Source organism: Bubalus bubalis, chromosome 23 (genome assembly GCF_019923935.1).
Source record: "Bubalus bubalis isolate 160015118507 breed Murrah chromosome 23, NDDB_SH_1, whole genome shotgun sequence".
Taxonomy (NCBI): Eukaryota; Metazoa; Chordata; class Mammalia; order Artiodactyla; family Bovidae; genus Bubalus; species Bubalus bubalis.
Window position 1 is genome coordinate 17,720,158 of NC_059179.1, and position 22,619 is coordinate 17,742,776.

At 39.1% G+C, this 22,619-nt stretch overlaps 1 protein-coding gene across 2 annotated transcripts in view; it reads right to left on the minus strand.

Annotated features, from left to right (window-relative positions):
- Positions 1-5,979: 5,979 nt before the first annotated feature.
- Positions 5,980-22,619, minus strand: part of BLNK (B cell linker) — an 80,227-nt gene continuing 63,587 nt past the window's right edge. For both annotated transcript variants that reach the window (XM_025274346.2, XM_025274349.2), the window contains 9 exons: positions 19,109-19,181; positions 17,140-17,167; positions 16,297-16,339; positions 15,123-15,210; positions 14,356-14,387; positions 10,638-10,714; positions 9,757-9,840; positions 8,616-8,771; positions 5,980-6,261 (listed from right to left, as the gene is read on the minus strand). In XM_025274346.2, coding sequence (XP_025130131.1) covers positions 6,142-6,261; positions 8,616-8,771; positions 9,757-9,840; positions 10,638-10,714; positions 14,356-14,387; positions 15,123-15,210; positions 16,297-16,339; positions 17,140-17,167; positions 19,109-19,181 — 701 coding nt within the window. In that variant the 3' untranslated portion in view covers positions 5,980-6,141. The remainder of the gene's footprint in view (positions 6,262-8,615; positions 8,772-9,756; positions 9,841-10,637; positions 10,715-14,355; positions 14,388-15,122; positions 15,211-16,296; positions 16,340-17,139; positions 17,168-19,108; positions 19,182-22,619) is intronic.

Genomic DNA, 22,619 nt, shown 5'->3' on the forward strand with positions numbered 1-22,619 from the left:
AAAATATACTTTAAAAAATTAATGCTAATGTTGAAATACATATTTTTTGCCTTAAGGTTTTAAAAGCTATTTTAATAAACTTCATGCACCAGTTCTGCTGCTGCTGCTAAGTCGCTTTAGTCATGTGCAACCCCATAAGCCGGCAACCCACCAGGCTCCCCTGTCCCTGGGATTCTCCAGGCAAGAACACTGGAGAGGGTTGCAATTTCCTTCTCCAGTGCGTGAAAGTGAAGTGTCTCTGTTGTGTCTGACTCCCAGCAACCCCATGGACTGCAGCCCACCAGGCTCCTCCATCTGTGGGAGTTTCCAGGCAAGAGTACTGGAGTGGGTTGCCATTGCCAGTTCCTCTAGTTGGTACCTTTTATGAGTTTTTTTTTTTTTTTTTTTAAACTTAGGTTATTCTGAAGGAAAACCTACTTGGAGCCTCTATTGCCATAGCAGGAAATCTGAAAATAGAAACCTCTATCCTTCTTTCCTCCTGGCTGAAAGTTAGCTAAAGAAGGTTTTCCAAAACAGTATTCATTAATTCAAAGTTCTTAGTACAACTGGAAGAGTTAGTGTTACTTTTTCAATCCAACTCCTGGGTAAGGAGTTTTTCATTTTTTCCTACTTCTCCATTGAAAAGGGCCTGTTTGTCATTTACTTAAACTAATAGTTTAACTCTTCAGAATTTACTGTCTTACTAAGTATTCAGCACAGATTGAAATGTAATTATTTTTAAGAATTTCATTTTTATTAAGGAGTCAACAAGATACTTCAGTAAAGGGTCTTAACAAATAACTTAGGCTTTGTAGGCCATTAGTTTCTGTTATAACTACTTAACTGTTATACTGAAACAGCAATAGACAACATGTGAATGAGTGTGCCTATTTTTTAGAATATAAATTAGAATATAATTGCATGTGTTAGTTTCTTCATTTTATTAAAACTTTGTTTAAAAAAATTGTCAGTGGGCTTAATCTGGCCCATCAGATGGTTTTTCCAGCCCTTGCTTTCTCTGATAGATGTGTTCTTAGATTGAGATTTTTATTCAAAATAGAAGTTTAAGAGAATTTTTTGCAATGCACACCAACTATACAAAAGGTTCAAAGTATTGAAACTAAAATGTGTGTCGATATGGTTACCACCATAGATGTATTTGTTCAAAAATGTAGTGAAGGTGATGAAAATAATTAGTAGATAGGTCTTTTGTGTGCTAAGAGTAATGCAATTTATGGAGGGATCAAAAATCAAAAAATTGCTATGAGAATTTATGTTCAGGTTAGATGAGAAATAGATACTGGTTCTTTTAGTGGTTTGAAATCCCTAGTGAGAAAAAGTAATAGAAATTGTTTAAGATGGGGGGAAATGGAGGTGAGCTGAAAACAGAATATAGTATAAATTCTGTGCAGCTCACTTACGATTTTTTCTTGGTAAGTGATTCCTTTTCACATTGACATCTGCTTACTGAGAATTTGTCCCCTTTGTGTTGAGGTATTGGCTCTGTTCGTTGCCACAGCCTTGGTTATGAACCTTGTTTTGAGCAAAGTGCCTTGGGGAATCTCATCTGGTGAAGCTTACTGAGGGATGTTAGTTAAGAGTGTGGTATTTGCAGAAGAATTTCCCTATAGTGGAGAATTGAAATATAGGATTAACTTGGTTGATTTTGGTGTTCATTGCTTTAAGTATGCTCCCTTTAATAACTGGAAAATTAAGAAGTAGTCAGTATCTTAGAAGAGGTGTTTGATAAAGTCTTTGAATTATTTTTTGATTATTTCTCTAAAATGGTTTCTGTTAATAAATGCCTCTAGTTTAAAAATCTTTTTTCTTTAAAAAGTGAATATCATAAATTATGATACTGTAAATTTGAATAGGACTTCCCAGGTGGCTCAGTGATAAAGAATTTGCCTGCAGTGTAGGAGACATGTATTATATCTCTGGGTCGGGAAGCTTCCCTGGAGGAGATGGCAACCCACTCCAGTATTCCTACCTGGGAAATCATGGTTGAATGAGCCTGGGGGACTACAGTCCATTGGATCACATAAGAATTGGACATGAGTTAGCAACTAAACAACAAACCTGAATAATGTAGGAAGAATGTTAATGTACTTCAGTTTTGAAAATTACGATTTTAGTCAATGCCAAGAATGTACTTATTTAAAAATGCTAATTGCTAGTAGAGACATTTTTAATATGTTAGAAGGAGATTTCTTACCTAATACTTGAGAGTCCTTCAACCAAAAATGGTTATATTCAGGTTGCAACTCAAATTGCCTCTTTCAATTTAAAAATGTAGGTGCCTGCTGTCATCAATTATTTCACATTACTAATATTGTTACTGTAGGAAAGAAAAATGAAAACTTGGAGAGAGTTTTGCAAATGACTATTTCAATATTTTGAAAATCCGAAAGAGTACATTGAGAAATAGTTAGCTTTGTGAACACTTAACAGTAGTCATTTGGAAGGCAATAAAGGAAGACCCATTTATAATAGCCACAAAATAAAAATCGTGTGAATCTGCCAAAAGGAAAACCAAGCTGGGAGAAATACAATGTTTCTGGGTGTAAGATTAAATGTACCACTCTGGTAGGTCTCATTTTCCATGCCTGTGCCCCACAGACGGCTTATATCAAATAGGTGGTGGCAGCTGGGTAGTGGTGCTCATTGCACCACTCGCAATTCCTGCAATATAAGGCACAGGACAGGACAGCTACAGAAGTGTGTAGCCCCACTTTACCCCACAGCTTGCAGCAGACCTACCTGCTCTGTTTAGATTGGCAGTCATGTGACAGTTTACATCTCTCCCAGGTTTCTGGGGCAGAAGAGCTATTGTATATACGTTAACAGCTAGTGAACCTTGGCACATTCTAGTCTCCTTCCATGCCCTCCCCAACCACCAACACAGCTGTTTGACAGGGAGCATTCAATGAAGAGCCAAATTCCCAACACTCCCTCACCCCACAACCTGCTCTATAGCACAGAGGCAAAGTTTCTATTCAGGGGAAGGATGGCGTAAGCATCAAAGACTTGGTAACACACTGTTGCAAGGGGCCTGACTTTATCTGGATCAGATTGGAGTAGTTTATACCTTATAGTATTGTTGAAAACAGTAGAGCAATCATCTAGCAATTATTGAAGGCTAACAATTGCTGGTGATACCAGTAGCTATCAGTGAGAAGCTTAAAGCTGAGAGAGAAAATCTGGATAAAACTACAGACATCCCTTGTAATCAGAAAGGATGTGTGTGTGCTCAAGTCTGCAACCACATAAGAACAACTCTGGCTGAATGTAGGGCAAAACTTGTAAACTCCCTGAACAGTGAAAGAAATTCCAAGCCATACACAAATCCAATGTAAACAGTGTAAATCTCACTGATTCAGGAGTCTTAAGCACAACCTCTGATCAATCAGAGTGTATGTGTGTTAGTTGCTCAGTTGTGTCCTACTGTTTGTGATTCCATGAACTAAAAAGCCCACTAGGCTTTTCTGTCCATGAAATTCTCCAGACAAGAATACCAAAGTGGGTAGCTATTTCTTTCTCCAGGGGATCTTCCCAACCCAAGGATCGAACCCAGGTCTCTTGCATTGTAGATGGATTCTTTACTGTCTATGCTACCAGGGAAGCCTGATCAATTAGTGGCTAATGACTAAATAGTGTCGACTCAGAAGCAACCCCTAGGCAGTCAGACTTAAGGATAAAACAGGGGGGAACAAGTTGACATCAGAGGCTGCATACTGTGGGGATAGACTTGGTGAATTAGTTCAGCCAAGTTACTAAAGTCCAGAGTAAGGGACGAGTATCCAGAGATCCTGTAATATTATTATAATAACTAATTATAAAAACTAAACTGTCTAGTTTTCAACATAAAATTAGACATTCAAAGAAAGTGTGACATACCAGGGAAAAAGGCAATAGAAACTTCATTTGAGGGGTTCCAGATGTAGGGTGAATGTTAAGCAGCTATTATAAATATGTTCAAGACCTAAAGGAAACCAGATTTAAAGTATTTAAGTATTTCTGACAGTGTCATATCAAGTGGAAAATATCAATAAGATAGAAGTTGCAAAAAAACAAAATGAAAATTTTTTAGTTGAAAAGTACAATGACCAAAGTGAAAATTTTACTAGAAAGGCTCAACTGTTGATTTGAACTGGCAGAAGAATCAGCAAGTCTGAAGATCAATAAGAGATTTGAAATACGAAGCAGACAGAAGAAAGAATGAACAAAAGCGGTCACACCACATACACAAAAATTGAAATGGATTGTAAACCTAAATATAAGCAAAAACTATAAATCTTGTAGAAGTAAGATTTATGACCATTGTTTAGTCAAAGCCTTCTTAGATATGACACCAAAATCACAAGTGAAAAAAATGAGAGAAAAAAGATACCTCAGAGTTTTATTGGAAGACATTGTAAAGTTGATCTGTTTCACCTAGTTTGGATTAATACAGATTTGATTTCAATTTTCATTTTTTAAAAAAACTTTGCTCTACATAGCTTTATCTCTCCCCCTCCAATGCTATTATTGTCATAGATTATAGCTTTATAAATTGTAATTGTGTGCCCATCAAGGCAGATTTATAATTATTACTTTATGCATTTTTCTTTTAAATTACAAGGGGAAAAAGTTACAAATAAAAATTACATAGTATTTTTTGTCTTTTATATTTACCTATGCTGGTGTTTGTATTTACATTTATCAGTTCTGTGTTTTCTTTGTGTAGAATTGCATTACTAAGTAGTATCGTTTAAACTTGAAGGACTTTATTTGGACAGCTTCGTTTAAACTCGAAGGACTTTATTTGGACAGCAGATCTGCTAGCAATGTTTACCTGAAAATGTGCTAACTTTTCCTTTTTAAAAACTAGTTTTGCTGAATATAGAATCCTTGAGTGGCAATTTTTTCTATGCAGAACTTTGACTATGTCATTGACACTGCCATTTGGCTTCCATGGTTTCTGACAAGAAATCAGCTGTTAATCTTATTGAGAGCCCTTCATATATGAAGAGTCACTTTGCTCTTGCTGCTTTCAGGATTCTCTGTCTTCCAATAGTTTGATTATGATATTCCCGGTTTTTTCCTTCCTTTTTTTTTTTATACAGTTTATCCTACTTGAAGTTCATGAAGCTTTTTGGGTTGGTAGACCATTTTTTTTTTTTTAATCAAATTGGGGAGTTTTTATTATTCAAATATTCTTTCTGATGCTTTTTCTTTGCTTCAGAGACTCACATTTTGAATACACTACTATGCTTGATAGTGTTCCAGAGGTCTCTAAGGCTCTGTTCATTTCTCTCTCTCTTTTTATCTTTCTCTTCCTCAGTATAGACAATGTTAATTGATTTATCTTTAAGCTCATGGATTCTTTCTTCTGCCTGCTCAGATCTGTTGCTGAGCCCCTCTAGTGAATTTTTCATGTCAGTTATTTTACTTTTCAACTCTATATATAAAGTTATAGAATGAACTTTCAGGAAGTCTGTATCTGTATACATCTCTTGTTGGAATTTATATTAATCTTGAGCTCAGAAAAAGGGGAAGGGAATGGCAACCAACTCCAGTTTTCTTGCCTGGAGAATTCCACGGACAGACCATGAGGTCGTAGAGAGTTAGACACAGCTGAGCAACTAATGCACACACATAAACACACACAAAGGAATCATTACATCCCCCTTATCTGTACTTATGAATATCATACATTATTATTTTATTTTCTACATATTAAAATTTTAAACAGGACATAATTGTCAAGCACTGACCGTAGACACCCTAGTTACATTAGTGCACCGGGACTATTGTGGTGGCCTAAATTTTTAGCAGCTTTGTTTTATCCAAGAATATCATTTTCTTATTTCGGAAGTAAAGTGTTATTTTCTTACATGACCGAAAATACTTTACGCCTTTTTTTTTTAAATAGAGATATTTATTTGGAGAATATTGGTAACATATTCTCAGCCTCACCAGATATTAACAGTTCATCAGTTCAGGCAATAGAACAAGTCCTTGTGAGCTTCTTATAAGGAAATCCACAGCTTCCTCATCTGTTTTATTACTGGATGACTCATAATCCAAAATATGAACTTTGGGGGCTTTTTCCTTAAAAGTGGAAGTAGGGAAAATATCTGAAGCAATGATGTTGACTTCCTTTTAAAAATGTTTTTCAATTTACGAAACTTTAACTGCATATTTCAGTCTTGTGGAATCTTTTGTGTTATTCTGACTGTCAATAAGAACCAGGGGGTTGTGTTGATGATTCTTGATCATTTCAGCAACACTTCCGAAGTACTAGAACAAGAAAACATAGATGAATTATACATTGGAATTTGGAGAAGGAAATGGCAACCCACTTCAGTGTTCTTGCCTGGAGAATCCCAGGGACAGGGGAGCCTGGGGGCTGCCGTCTATGGGGTTGCACAGAGTCGGACACAACTGAAGCGACTTAGCAGCAGCACATTGGAATTTATATTAACCTTGAGCTCTACTCCTCCCGTATTCTCCCACTCTTTCAGGTTAGTCAAAGTTACTATTCCCAGCTGACATTTTATCCAAAAAAGACTAAACTAACAAAGGCCACAACCTTTGAGGTGTCAGACACTGGCCAGTCAATAAGATTAAAAACACAACTGACATCCTCAATTAGTATAACTACTTAGAGAAATTACTTTGTTAAGTTATGCTATAATGTTTTTTATTTAGCATCAAGTATAAAACTGTCATACATTGAATTTCTGTCTATCTTTATAAAACGTAGACTGTTACATTGCATGTCTTAGATACAAGGATTGATGTAATAAATTAATCCTAGAATTTAGTGTCAAGAGAGTTATTTCCCAGATTAATTCATGTTTGTTTTTGTGTTCTTTTTTTAAACAGGTAAAACTTTATAAACCCTCATATATCCATTTTTGCTTTAGCTCCTAATAAATTTAGAGCTAACTTAGTGTTTAATTAATAATGGAATTTCATGCAAAACTCTATTACATACTTATTTTTCTGTGTATTAATTTCTGTTGTCTATTAGTTTTAATTTAAGGCTATCACAATTTTTTTCTGAAAAGTAATCAATGTTTTAAATGAAGGATATGATAAATGTAACACAGACCATGAAATGATATGCATCAATTATACAATAGTGCTACAAGCTCACAATGATCAAATAAAGCCTATTAGGGTCATTTTTTAAGAAGTGATAATTGTTTTGCAACACTGCTATATAATTTAACAATAATCATCAATTGATTTTCTTTTAGTTTTTCATATAAAGATAAACATCTAGAATTAAAAATGTTTAAAGGCTTCATTAATTATTTGGATAACTTCCAAATATTATATATTAAATAAATATTCAGAATACTAGTCAGTTTTTCAAATGAAATACCAGTTGTTTTCTGGATAACTGGCTCCTGAATACTAGGTCAGGGAGGAGAGGTAAGAGACAGAGGCTTTCAAGTACCTTTAGTCTTTATTTCTTACTTTCTCTTCAGTCACTTTCCCCTCCTGTACTTGCCAGTGAATTTTTTATGATACTCATAAAGACATTCATTCTGTTTGTTTGGCACAGCATATTGTTAAACTGAATGCAGTTGGAGGCTAAATTTATGGACTAACAAACCAAGAAATGAAATAGCACAACCTCTTTGCCGTGAATTCCAAATGAAAAAGTGTGTTCTGAACCCAGGAAATAAGGGAGAGAGTTGCTACACAAATAAGCACCTCACTCTGTCCTTATACTCTTCTGAATATTTTTGAGTATTACTTTGTTGCAGTTTGGGGATTGAAATATTTGAAGTAGGGGGTTGAGCTGAGTTGAAATATATGAAGTAAGGAGTGGAGTTGAGGCCTTTTTGTGATAATTTTTGTTATTTAAAATACTTTTAATATCCCATATTTAAGATATAACCTTTACACATATTTCTGATTTAATTGAGTAAAGAATTGAGCATAACTTAGTTGCACTTTCCCCTTAACACTCTTTTTTTCTGTCTACATTAATTCAGTGTATTTGAAATAGTCACACATGCACCAAAAAACAATGTGTTTGGTAACTCAAAATCCATGGTCAATAAAATAAAGCAAATATAGCATATCAAAGCAATAAAATACTCAATATATATCCACATAATGCTGAAACAGTTGCAAAAAAGTTAATCATGTAGTTACTTTTTCTATCTCAAAATACTCAAACACAAAGACTTTTTAAGATATCCACATGCTTAATATCATATAACCAAAGGTTTCATTTTTCAATTCAAATTTTCAGTATCTGTGACAATATTTTTATTATAGATAATTTAAGTAAATGTTTTAAAGAAAGGACTGTCATACTTCTAGATGCTAGTATAATAATATGTGCTTTTTATTATTATATGTGTTTATGTGTTTATTTTAATATCCATAGGCCAGATATCTGGGGAGTGGGGTGACACTCTGATCTATTCATTCTGGGATAGGGATGAAGATTCTTTAAGCCAAGATGAATCATTGTTTACCAGAGTTTTCTAGCAGGACAAGGAAGTCCAAAGCCCCTCTAGGAGCTCAAAATTTATCTGAGAGTATTTCAGGACCACTAAAAAGGACAGCTCCTGCGTCCACCTTTAAGCCTTTTACAGAAGTATTGGATTAGAAGAGAAAGTACTGACCTCTTCACCAGTTTTCTTTCGGCCCAAAGCATACTGTTTTGTTGCTTCAATAAATCGCACAGGTATATTATATACTCTCTTATTAAAAAATACAACTAATGTATATGGTTGTTTGGAATCATGGCCAGAGCTCTTCCGAATAAGAAATGATCCATCCTGTTTATTAAAAGAATAATTAAGATTAGTGTTAACTTGTATTTCCATAGGTTAAAAATCAGCTTATGAAAATACCTATCAGTTCAGTTCAGTTCAGTCGCTCAGTCATGTCCGACTCTTTGTGACCCCATGAATCGCAGCACGCCAGGCCTCCCTGTCCATCACCAACTCCCGGAGTTCACCCAGACTCACGTCCATCGAGTCAGTGAGGCCATATAGAAAACTCTGAATGAGGTCAGTGCTAGCTTTTTGAGGCACTGAAGATACTAAGGTTATAGGATCTGGAAATGTGTGAAGGGACACATTAAGGTCAAATCTAAGGGGCACTCTTGAACTAGGAACCATGTTCACAAGTTACCTATGAATAATAAAACATATCAGACAAATTCCATTCAAAAGCACTATAAGAAGAAAGAAGACATTGGGAACCAAAACATTTCAACTGATAGCACATGGAACTCTGCTCAGTGTTATGTGACAGCCTGGATGGGAGGGGAGTTTATGAGAGAACGGATACATGTATATGTATCCATATATCTATATGTATGGCTGAGTCCCTTCACTGTTCACCGGTAACTATCACAACATTATTTGTTGATCAATTGTACCCCAATACAAAATAAAAAGTTTAAAAAAAAAGTAACATGGCATTCCAAATTTAATTAAATATCTTTAAAAATATTATAGAATCATAAATTCAAAAATTATGAACAAAAAGTGGACAAAAAACAGCAAAGAAAAATACAATGAGTTGATTAAACTCAGGGAAGACGTTGAAGAGAAAGCAAAACTATCTCAGAAATGAAGAAGAAATTATAAGGAGGGCATGGCAACCCACTCCAGTATTCTTGCCTGGAGAATCCCCATGGACAGAGGAACCTGGCAGTCCATGGGGTTGCAGAGAGTCGGACAAGCACACATTATCAGGGTGACAACTGTGCCCGTACAGGCTGAGGACAGAATGTGAAATTTAAAGCACTCAGACCTTGTTTGATCTGTATAATGCCTCTTCGGCTGACTTTCGATCACAGGCACCAGCATACCACGGTTTACAGTGAACATCCGCTTCCTGTGAATGAGAAGGCATTGTTAAGCATGAGATGGCACTTCAATGACACTGTAGTTTCTGGGCACTAGAAGCAAAGTTTGCATCACCAGAAAGACCTAACTACATTTGGACCAGTAATCTGCAAATGAGTTTTATGCTTTTGCTCAGCCACAAGGATTACATAATTTTCCCATTTGGCCTTAGGGGCTGGACTTAATAATACTTGAACATAAGAACTAAGTCCTGCCAGATTCCTGAACCATTTATTCCTTTCTCCTAAATAAGTTACCATCTCCCTTTCTATTATGTTCTTATTGTTGTTGCTATGTGGACTGTTCTGTAATTTACAAAGCATGTTTACAAATATTATCTTATTTGATTCTTATAACCACTTTGAAGGCAAGATAAATATCTGCCATCATCCTTATTTTAAATTTGAGAAAGCTTAGAGACTCGCCCTTTCTCTGTCTTTTTTTAAAACTGCTATTTTATGTGTTTTAATATCATATGCCTCCACAGATCTATTCTGAGAAAATTACACAGTTTAAATAGAATCTATGTGAGAGGGAGAACAATAAAAACAGCACACTTCTTTGCTAGTTTTGAAGAAGCACCAATGGTTATTTATGGCATCCAGAATACAAATTAGAATAAATGGAGCAAGGTCTTAACAATTGGGGGAAAAAAGTGTATTCTGTACCCATCAGCAAATGACAACTCACAAGCCAACTTAAAATAGAATCTGTTCTCAAGTTTCACTTCCAAATCTCTTATAAGAAGGCATGCCCTTTCCTGCAGTTTATGGGTTCATTTCATACCTGTTCTGACAAACTAGAGTTAGATGAAAAGCTGGGTAGTGGGCCATCCACGGTTGGGCTTCCCCCTTCTGGAAATCCTGAAAAGGATTTGAAAAGTCAGTGGATCCTGTTTTATCTCGATCAGTTACTATGCCTGTATGTCAACACTGTGCTGGGTGCTGCAAGGAGCACATACACGCTGAAAAATCACACACATGAAAAATCACACACACCAAAAAATCCTTAAGAGTATTGCTTCTCAGAGTGTGGCCCAAGGACCCTGGGGATCCCCAAGATTCCTTCAGGGGATTTGCAAGGTCTTTTCTAAATACGTATCTCTGTGAAGCCCAATTTTCTTCGTATACTTCAACCAGTAAAACATACTGTAACAGGTTGAATGTAGACGCAGATTTGAGAATTCGGCTGTCTCTGTTACTGCAGGCATTTAAGAAATTTTAAAAGTGTAAAGTGACGCCACTCTTCTCACTAAATCTTTTTTTAAATATAATTTTTTATAGAAATATGTTACTTATATTAACATGTAATAAGTTTAATATTTTTTAAATGGGTTAATAAATTTTTAAAATGTCTTTTAATTAGTACATTAAATATTACTAGAAAGAAACACATAAACCATAGTTCTTTGGGTCTGCAATGCTTTTAAGAGTGTTAGAATGGTCCTGAGGTCAAAATGATTGAGAATTGCTGCCTTAAGTACAAACTCCATCTAAATGTGGAAACATGAAGTGGAGAAAATACTTGGCTGTATTCATTCATTCAAAAGCTTTAGGAATATACAGCAGTCGACAAAACAGCAAAATATCCCTCCCTCCTCAAGCTTAAACTTTAATGGAGTGAGATAGGCAATAAAGATATAAGTAAACATACATATAATATTACAGACTCATAGTGCTATGAAGAATAGACAGGGGAGCGGGTGGCGGATAGCTTTGGGCAAGTAGTATGTTTATATAGACAGGTCAGGGAGACTTCACTGAGGTGTACTTGGGTAAGATCTGCAGTTGGAGAGGGAGCAGGCATGTGTATATCTCAGGGAAGGATGTTCCAGGTATAGGAAACAGTGAATGCAAGGGCCTGGCAAATTTGAGGAATAGAGAGGGAGCCACTGTGCCTGGAGTGCAGTGAGAAAAGGGGACAAGAATAAGGAATGAAGTTAGACAGGAGGTGGGGAAGGGGCAAGGTTTGTGGGACTCCTGGGACACTTAACATGACTTGAGCTTTAACGAGCATGGCATGGGAAGCTTTTGGAGGGTTTTGAACAGAATAGTAAAATTGTCTGCCTGTCTTTTAATAAGGTCACTCTGGCTCCAGGGCTGAAAATAGAGAGAAGGGGGTAAGAACAGAGAGAGGAGACCAGTTGAGTGTTGCAAACCCAGACAGGAGATGATGGTGCCTTGAAGCAGATAATATCAGTGGGAGTAGCAACAGTGATTGGGTTCTGAACAAATTTTGAAGGAACAGTTGGAAGGAGTGTGAGGAAAGCAAGCGAGAGTCATGGGTGACTCTAAGGTTTTGACCAGAGCAACGAGAGTCGTCCTTCCTTAGGAGGGAAAGTCTGCAGGAAAAACAGGATTAGATGAACCAAGTGCTTCAGATAAAAGTGTCCTGGATGTTCAAAGGTGAGAGCCACCATTGTTAACAGGAGGGAGCAGTGTGGCAGGCCCAGCAAGGTTAGGTATGAAGGAAAGCTGTCAGAATTCTAACAGGTGGGGACAATATTCCCAGATGGGAGCACCATAAGAGGTGGTCACGTGCTTCTAAGGTACATAGTACAAGGTGGCTAAGGGTTTCCACAGTTTGGGCAGCCGAGGGAATTCAAGGCTGACATTTTCTGATCCCTGGATATACGCTAGTCCTGTTCAGTTTTCCGAGTCTTAGCTCATTTTCCCCTCACATGTGCCCTATGTAGGAGGAGCTCTCAGACCCTGTTTTATAGATAAGGTCTTCCCTGGCCACTGCAGCCTTCACTGCCTCCATTCCTCTCTGTGCCCACCCCCTGCCACTTTGCTTCGTTTTTCTTTACCGTATGACTTATCTAGTTGTTTATTTTTCCTATCTCCTCCAGTAGAATAGAAGCTCCATAAGGGAGGGACTCATTTGTTTCGTTCACTGCTGTAGCCCCTGTGTCTAGAATCAGTTCAGTTCAGTCGCTCAGTCATGTCCGACTCTTTGCAACCCCATGAACTACAGCATGCCAGGCCTCCCTGTCCATCACCAACTCCCGGAGTTTACTCAAACTCATGTCCATTGAGTCGGTGATGCCATACAGCCATCTCATCCTCTGTTGTCCCCTTCTCCTCTCGCCTTCAATCTTTCCCAGCATCAGGGTCTTTTCAAATGAGTCAGTTCTTTGCATCAGGTGGCCAAAAAATTGGAGTTTCAGCTTCAGCATCAGTCCTTCCAATGAATATTCAGGATTTAGTTTCTTTGGGATGGACTGGTGGGATCTCCTTGTAGTCCAAGGGACTGTCAAGAGTCTTCTTCAACACCACAGTTCAAAAGCATCAATTCTTTGGCGCTCAGCTTTCTTTACAGTCCAACTCTCACATCCATACATGACTACTGAAAAAACCATAGCCTTGACTAGATGGACCTTTGTTGGAAAAGTAATGTCTCTGCTTTTTAATATGCTGTCTAGGTTGGTCATAACTTTTCTCCCAAGGAGCAAGTGTCTTTTAATTTCATGGCTGCAGTCACCATCTACAGTGATTTTGGAGCCCCCAAAAATAAAGTCTCTCACTGTTTCCATTGTTTCCCCATATATTTGCCATGAAGTGATGGGACCAGATGACATGATCTTAGTTTTCTGAACGTTGAGTGTCTAGAATAGAGCCTGGCATATGGCAGATGGTCAATAAGTATTTGCCAATTGAAAGAATGACTTGGGTTAAAAAACAGTAAAGGGTATAATAAAACTTTACGTAGTAAAAAAAATAATTCTATAGCTACACCATTTCACTTTGTGTTCAGAATTTTAGAAAAGTTATATTTTGTTTCATTTATTTAAGATGAATCAACATCCAGTTAAAACCTAGTGAACAGATTTAGATTTATTTAAACACATGTAAATTTTGTATACAATAATTCTCTTTATTTAAATGTATCAAATCTTGAATACTTTGGAATATTTTTCAAATTATCCATGTCAGGAAGGGTTTTGTTTTGTGTTTTCATTTTTTTTCCTAGATTAAGTAGAAAGCAAATCAAGGTTTGGGTAATTGTGTTCTGTGAGCCTGACTTCATATATTTTTAGGGTATTGTATTATTTGCCTTGGGAAAATTATTCAGATATTTGCTAAACCTTCTTTTCAGGGTCACCTTTTATAGATACATTTTATAATCATTAAAAGGTATTTTAGATTTAATTTAAGTATCATTTATTGAAGACCTTCTATGTACCAGGCACAACATGTTGTTTTACTTAATCATCTTATTTTGAAAATAGTTATATTGTTGTTGTGAAAAAAATTAAATAAATGATGATCAGTAAAATAACCAAAACTAAAAAGGAAAAAAGTAAGAATGATCCCAAACCTATTTACTTTTCAGAACAGCTCTATGAAATAAGTATTCTTGGCCCCATTTTACAGATGAAGAAACAAGCTGGAGAGGATACTCCACTGGAAGAGGCAGTATTTCCCTGGACCCCTGGGTGGAGACGTGAAGAGCCAACTCACACAATACTTGATACTGCTCTTCATGCCTTCATTGTACTTACTTGGCAGAGGTATGGGTTTTTGATGAACTGCCCTGAAAGGAAGAAATTCAGATTAATTAAAGGGCAATGCACAAGATGAATAAGTTTGACTTTTTGTTTGCACTGAAGATACTCTGAACAGGTGCATCACAAAGGATCAACAGAAAGAACCAATAAAACATATCTAAAGACAGGAGAGGCACTACAACCTTCAAGAGAAGTATGATTATTCCCTTTAGTTTCTTTAAAAGAAGAAGGGTTAGCTTGTGTTAGATTTTACTTCAGTCCAATCATTAACCGAAATATTAGTTAAGTCTCTGTGATTCTAAGCAGTTCTTTTAAAGTTGTTGCCTACTTAACATTTTTTAAAAATTTAATTGCAAAGCTGCTGCTGCTGCCGCTGCTGCTAGGTCACTTCAGTCGTGCGACCTATGGGGTCTGTGCGACCCCATAGACGGCAGCCCACCAGGCTCCCCTCTCCCTGGGATTCTCCAGGCAAGAATACTGGAGTGGGTTGCCATTTCCTTCTCCAATGCATGAAAGTGAAAAGTGAAAGTGAAGTCGTTCAGTCATATCCGACTCTTCGCGACCCCATGGACTGCAGCCTACCAGGCTCCTCCATCCATGGGATTTTCCAGGCAAGAGTACTGGAGTGGGGTGCCATTGCCTTCTCCAATTGCAAAGCAATAAAATACTAAATCTTTACTGATCACTATAAGCCAGTGTTTCTGTGCAGTATGACAATGCAGGTGTTAAGGAAACTTATTTTTAAAGGAAAAGATTCTTACTTCTGGGCGGGAGGAGGAAACACCGGCGACTGCATATTTTCTTGTCTGTGACTAGATCCCCGGTGGCGTTCAGCAGGGACAGGTTTTTCTGCATTAAAAAAATGATCATATTAGGATTAGAATGAAATGTCTGTCCCCATGTCCAAACCCAGTATCAACTGAGAAGAACTGAGTTTGGTCAAATGTCTTCCCATGAGCAAGTCTTTCAGCAAGAAGCTCTGAAGCCATGAAGTTTGCTCAGGGTTGTACTTACTTCCTGTAGAGGCTCACCCTAAGGCTTCACTATCCCTCCAAGCTCCCTGCTCAGCAGGGATGGAAGACTATCAGGAATGGAAGAATAGCAAGCCAAAAGCATCAAAGGAAAGGCAGAAGAAAGCAAGACAACAAGAAAGGAGTCTGGAGGAAAGAAAAGACCCAGCAGAGCAATGAAAGCAGACAGGTGAGTCGTAATGCACATTCAGAAAAGGTCTAACATCCATCATCAGAGACAGGTATGCCCGTGTTGACTCAGGAAATGGTAGCTTTTAACATTGAGTACCTTCAAGTGTGGAATTAGATGGGTACAGAGCTTTAGTTTCTATGCAGTGTTTTAGGTCTTGAGATTATGAATGATACTTCTGGGCTTTTTTCCTCCCAGTGTTTTTCAAATTCAAATTTTTTTAGATGGGAAAGTTCTAATAGAAAGTATACATGGTTATGATAAAGGAAAGGAAGCATTTGAAGGTGTACTAAGAAGATAGATATCTGAACTCAGGAAACATTATTTTGAAAACTTAGCACAAGAACTTGTTCAAACAAACAGATTTTTAAAAATTTCATTACTTAACTTAGCCATTAATTCTGAGACATGTGAATGGTTCTAAATCAGCCTGCACACCCATGTAAGGTTGTGGTACAGTTTCTGGTAAGTCATATCTGCCTACAGACAGGCGGGTTTGGGGCATGTCGACTGTGGCCTACTGCACAGATGTAGCTTGGCAAGCCCAGGTCCTGATCAGCTTTGCTACTCACTACTCATGGCAAAATAAAGACTGTTCTGTTTAAAAATTGAGTTTTATGTTTACAATTGCCTTATAAATAATGAAAGAAATTTTAGAAATATATTTGTATACAAATTTTTAATCAAAATAACTTTTAGAGGACATGCTCTTCTATCAAAGTAATATAGATTTACCTTCGCAAACACTTGAGGCATTCTGTTGAGAGGCAACTGGAGTCTGTTTAAAAAAAAAAAGGTAAGGATCTTCAATACAGTGATATATGGAAATAAAAGTCAAAACAATATTATTAGAATAAATACTGGGGAGACTATTTCTTTGATGCATGGCTTTTCTTTCAATTACAAGAACAACCATTAAAAACACACAGTCCCCAGCTCAACCTTTAAATCAAGTGACAATGGACCAGAAGTGTGTCATGGAAGGAGCAGTGTCGCTTTGGTGTGGGGTCTCCCCAGTCTGTCAGCAGGGCTGGTGGAAGGCATGGCCCCCCAGCAGCTGCTGGGCAGTAGCGCCTGTGCAGTGGAAATCTGGCATCTGGCTTAAGTCTCAGAACCCCACCGTCTTGGTGTTTGTGGTTGTAAATGTCAGGCTACAGTGTAGATACTAGATCAAGATGGGCTTCCTTAAATAGTGGGCTGGCTCAGGTTCCCCACGTTCTAGCCAGAATATGAGTGTAATCAGGACTGTGTGCCTGATGTACAGTTGTCAGTCGTTAGCTCCCAGGCCAGCGGGTAGGGAAGCAGACCCAGGACCTCCCAAGGGGAAGGCAGAGGTCACAGGAGGCAGGGAGCCTGGCCTCTGCAGCCACTTACTCAGTGAAGCCACAGGCTTCCTGAAGGATGGGACCCTCCCATCTTCCCTGCCTAACTGAGGATTCCAAGATTCTCTTGGACTGTCCAGGCAGCAACAAGATTGCTGTGTTCCTCTTCGCTGAAAGCATTGTCAACTTTAAATAAATGGATACGAATGAACAATGCAGGAAATATGAAGCACATTTAAATGCAGAATTAACTTACTGTCTTCAGTGGCATAGCTGTTTTCTTCCTGGGGGATAAAAAGAGATTGACTTTGTTAAAACAGCAGAGATAAAGAGGAGCTGACAACTTATCATTTTACTCTCAAATATAAACTAGAATAATGAAAGTGATACAAGTCTGTAAGAAGATGATCCATGAAGGGCAGAGAGGGGCAGAAACAGGATTCAGTCATGATCTTCTGAACCTCAGATAGCGTCCGCTGACAGATGGCCAAGGGGTTAATGGGGATAAACAGGAGAGCCAGTTGCCAGGGAGTCAAGATAACTGAGCTCTTTGTTCCAGTTCTGCAACTAATTACTCTGTGACCTCAGGCCTCTCTCTTGGCTGTGAGGGCCAGTCTGGGCTTTAGTTTCCTCATCTGTAATGTAAGGACCACAAATAGTATTTTCAAAGGTGCATGGAGATCCCTCCCTTCCCCCAACAGCACCCCAGGGCTACTGTCTGGAGAAGGAGGGTGAAGACGTGAGGGTGGCCAAGCAGGTGTGTTTGGCAGCCAGCACCTCCCCATGCCAGTGTCCCTCCAGCTTCTGGTGACTCCTCTCTACTGGACATCTGCCTAGAATTTCACTCCAAACAGATAAACCCAAGACAAATGACATGTTTGAAAACCACTGCAACCTCTGGTCCTGAGGATTCTTGCATGAGCTAACGTACCAGTTTGTCTTAGTTCAGTAGAGATTGGACTCTAATGTTGCGCCATGTACTTAGTTGCTCAGTCATTTCTGAGTCTTTGTGACCCCACGGACTGTAGCTTGCCAGGCTCACCTGTCTGTGGGGGTTCTCCAGGGAAGAATACTGGAGTGGGTTGCCATGCCCTCCTACAGGGGATCGTCCCAATCCAGGGATCAAACCCAGGTCTGCATTATAGGCAGATTCTTTACCATCTGAGCCACAAGGGAAGCTAAGGCTTTACACTTGTCGTCTGCATTTATTCTAAATACTGGCTTTCTATCTTTCACTTTGTTTCAGCTGAGAGCTGGAAGATTGGGGGAAGGATACTAACAATTCCCAAGTGCCTCTAAGATACCTGGTACTGGGTTAGAGTATTCACATGTTATTTAAACCTCACACTGTCCTTTTTAAATGGGTATTTTTATTACATTTTAGAGATTAGGAGACTATGTAACTTGTCTGAAGTGATAAAACTGAGCCAAGAGAGAAGTGTGCAGAGTCTTGCTTAATAAACCTCTGAAATTAAACGCTTCTTTGCTTTACTCAAAGGCAGAATTAAGACTATAACCATGCAGGCCAGCCTTGGACAGATTTAAGTGTGCGTTTAAAATAGGCTGTTGAGCCAATATGACATTGTTGGGTCACTGTTTGTAGTATTAACACATTACAGTACTCACCCAATAGTTTACAAATTTCTTCTAAGTTCAGTGAGAAAGAATGACCCTCTCATCTCCATTTTGAAAGGAGCCTTAGCAGTGTTGCTTTAACTGAACACCCCGTACATGCTGCTCTGTGTACACATTTGTTTACAGATCACTAACTACTTGGAAGAGAAGCCAAGGAGTAGAAAGTAGGAATGAAACCTGCTTGTGGGTCTTAAAATTATTCAAGCTCTGGAGCTTCTGTTTTGTGTGCACAAGCCAGTGAGCTCAAGATTTAACTGACAGCTTATGGGAGGAAAGACTACTAGTTTTTGATGTCAGCTGGGGCACCCAAAGTCCAGCTTGAAGCATGCCTTGGATATGGAGATGAGTAGGGCAGGAGGGTCTCATCTCCACACTCCAGAAGCACACCTATTGTAATGTTAGGTGTGCCTGCATCTGAGCCTGGGCACGTGTGCTCTTCTGGGTGGAAACAGCAGAAAGACACCTGCCCCTCTTTGGCCCCCAGATACTCAGGCAGGACTCCTTTGTGGATTCTAGGCAGGCCGCTTACAGCAGTGATAGAGACAGTCACTGAAATCACACAGAGTTGCTTCCCTGCAACAGGAACTTACCCGGCCCTGGGCAGTGGGGATGGTGCAGCAGGTAAAGACGTTGCCTTGGAGTCCCAGGCTCCACTCTTGCGACCTGCACAGACATATACACAGGTCAGTCCGGTCCTGATGGCACAGTGAGCTGGCCTTGCTGGCAGGCTCCAAAAGACATGTGCATTTTTTGTTACTTTCAGTTAAGCATATATAAGTAGTTACATTGAAGTTTGGGGGGAAAACCTATCATTGGCAAAAGTAATGAAATACTTTTTAAAATGCCAATTTATAAGCTCAGAACTGGGGTGTTAATTAAGAACTCCCATTCTAACATTGCTAAATGACCTCTCCTTGACCCTATGGGACAAGTTAAGAACCTCTGATTCTGTGGGCTCAGTGAGAGCTCACAAGGATTCATATGGGAGGGGGCTCACATTGCATCTATAATCACTGCACATATGTGCACACCAGAGATGCCCAGTCAGAGGGGCACAGACCCACCACTCCTGATCACACCTGGAGATACCAATCATTGCTAACTGTGCACACTTACACAGCACACACCCCTCACCTCACATTTGGAGGACACTTATTCACTCATCTCTGTATTCTCAGGGCCTTTACCCATTGCGCAAATAGACACATTGAGAGCAGCAGCAAGCTGCTACCGAAATCTCATCTTCTGAAGCTACAAAAGGGGCCCAAAAGGCCTTGTCCACCGTGCCCACTTCCCTTCGCCTTATTTGACCATCATTATGAAAGTGGAAGGTGAGAGACTGGACAGTGAGCAGGCCTGGAAGGGGAGAGGCCAGAGTAAGCCAGCCCCCTCAGCATCTCCTGGCTGCCTCCTCTCAGGCTGGTATTTGCCTGCCTGGACATTACTGCTCGGGGACATGAAGGCTCTCTATTGAATTAAGTTGAACTGAATAAATATTTTAATTAAGAACCTACGACATTCACAAGTTCACAGTTCCTATTGGACTTAAAGGGGATATGCTATAAATGTAGGTTGGACTTGCCCTGTTTGTATTATTTGAGTTTGCAAGATAAAGCACACATAAGTAAACAGGGAGGGGATAATCTATTACTAAGAATTATTGACAGCCTGGTATGTGTAAAGCGCTTGGAAGTACTATGTTAGTTGCTGTGGAAGAGCTGAGTAGGCCTCTGCCTTCTCAGAAATTACAAGGGAAGACAAAGGCACCCCATGCCACCTCATCAGACAGGACCACCTATTCTAAACACAAAAAAAAGGGGGGAGGGCCTTGAAAAGTATTAAAGGCAGATGTCGTAAAGTTCATTCTCAGATACTTCACTAGATCCTTCAGGCTCTCAGTCAGAGCCCATTGACTCTCTTTCTATACACAGTCCTTACAAAAGGGCTAATTTCCATAAGCTCTCACCAGCGGCATCTGCAAAAAGAAAGGCCCCTCCCATGTAACTCTTACTTAGATGTAACCTGACCCTGACGTGATTTTTTTAAAACACTTTGAAAAAGAAGCTACACTTGAAATTTTTAACATTTCCTGTGGCAATAAACTGCAATATCAACTGAATACGTAGTAGTATGAGTCCAACTGTGCTTCATTAGCTAGAGCATCAAGTTGATATTGCTCTTCAAATTCTCAGTACTTAAGACTGACATTGTGAGTGGGAGGTGCTTTCTTTGTGAAATACCCTTGTCTTGACTATCTAAATTTCAAGGGACTTCTGGACTCAGAGAGGTTAAGGGGAAGGTCCATTGCTGAAAACTAAGATTATTCGTGTTGAAAGCCCAGGCTGGCAGTATCCTCTCCAGTCAAAATCTCATAATGTTCCTCTGGGGGCATGATTGGGCTGTCAGACTCACTTGCTGCTTCTCCCTGTTGTGGGGAAAGATTAGTGAAATAGGGGGGTGCTTTTGTGGATGCCCATGGGAGGATGGAGAATGACTCCTCCAAGGCCAGTGACCCTTCCTGTCACTCTGGCTGAAGTCAGACCCTTGGGCATGGCTCGGGAGGGACAACATCATACCCTCCTTACTGCCAGGACCCCCACTTCCTGGTAAAGCTGAATTCTTGGTTGGAAAACTCCAAGGCAGAAATGGGGGATGCAGTAGAGGGAGATGCGTCCAAAGCATACTAACAAAAGAGAAAAATCAGCTCTGTTTAAATCACAGTGAGCAAAAAATTATGCTAATTTAAAATTTTTTATTTATTTGGCTTCTCTAGGTCTTAGTTGCTGCATGCAAGATCTTCAGTTGTGGCACACGAAATCTTTAGTTGCGGCATGTGGGATCTAGTTTCCTGACCAAGGATCAAACCTAAGCCCCCTGCACTAGGAGATCAGAGTCTTAGCCACTGGATCACAAGGGAAGTCCCTATGTTAATGTTTGATTTAACAGCACAAGCTTTGCATAAGCTGCTGGTTACTAAGTTTTCTTAACTGGGAAAAAATTTACCCTTAGTTTTTCCTTGTACCACATGTATTTTATATTGTTCGTACTGTTCATGGGGTTCTCAAGGCAAGAATGCTGAAGTGGTTTTCCATTCCCTTCTCCAGTGGACCATGTTTTGTCAGAACTCTCCATCACGACCCATCCGTCTTGAGTGGCCCTACACGGCATCACTCATAGTTTCATTGAGTTAGACAAGAGTGAACATCGACATTTTAGGAATCAGTGAACTAAAATGGACTGGAATGGGCAAATTTAATTCAGATGACCATTATATCTACTATTGTGTGCAAGAATGCCTTAGAGGAAATGGAATAGCCTTCATAGTCAACAAAAGAGTTGGAAATGCACTACTTGAGTGCAATCTCAAAAGCAACAGAAAGATCTCTGTTTCCAAGGCAGGTCATTCAATATCACAGTAATCCAAGTCTATGCCCCAACCAGTAATGCTGAAGAAGCTGGAGTTGAACAGTTCTATGAAGACCTATAAGATCTTCAGGAACTAACACCCAAAAAAGATGTCTTTTTCATCATAGGGGACTGGAGTGCACAAGTAGGAAGTCAAGAGATACCTGGAGTAACGGGCAAATTTGCCTTGGAGTACAGAATGAAGCAGGGCAAAGACTAACAGAGTTTTGTCAAGAGAACGCACTGGTCATAGCAGACACCCTCTTGCAACAACACAAGAGAAGACTCTACACATGGACATCACCAGATGGTCAATACCAAAATCAGATTGATTATATTCTTTGCAGCCAAAGATGGAGAACCTCTATACAGTCAGCGAAAACAAGACTGGGAGCTGACTGTGGCTCAGATCATGAACTCCTTATTGCAAAATTCAGACTTAAATTGAAGAAAGTAGGGAAAACCACTAGACCATTCAGATATGACCTAAATAAAATCCCTGAAGACTATACAGTGGAAGTGAGAAATAGACTCAAGGGATTAGAACTGACAGACAGAGTGCCTGAAGAACTATGGACAGAGGTTCATGACATTATACAGGAGGCAGGGATCAAGACCATCCCCAAGAAAAAGAAATGCAAAAAGGCATGGTGGTTTTCTGAGGAGGCCTTACAAATAGCTAAGAAAAGAAGAAAA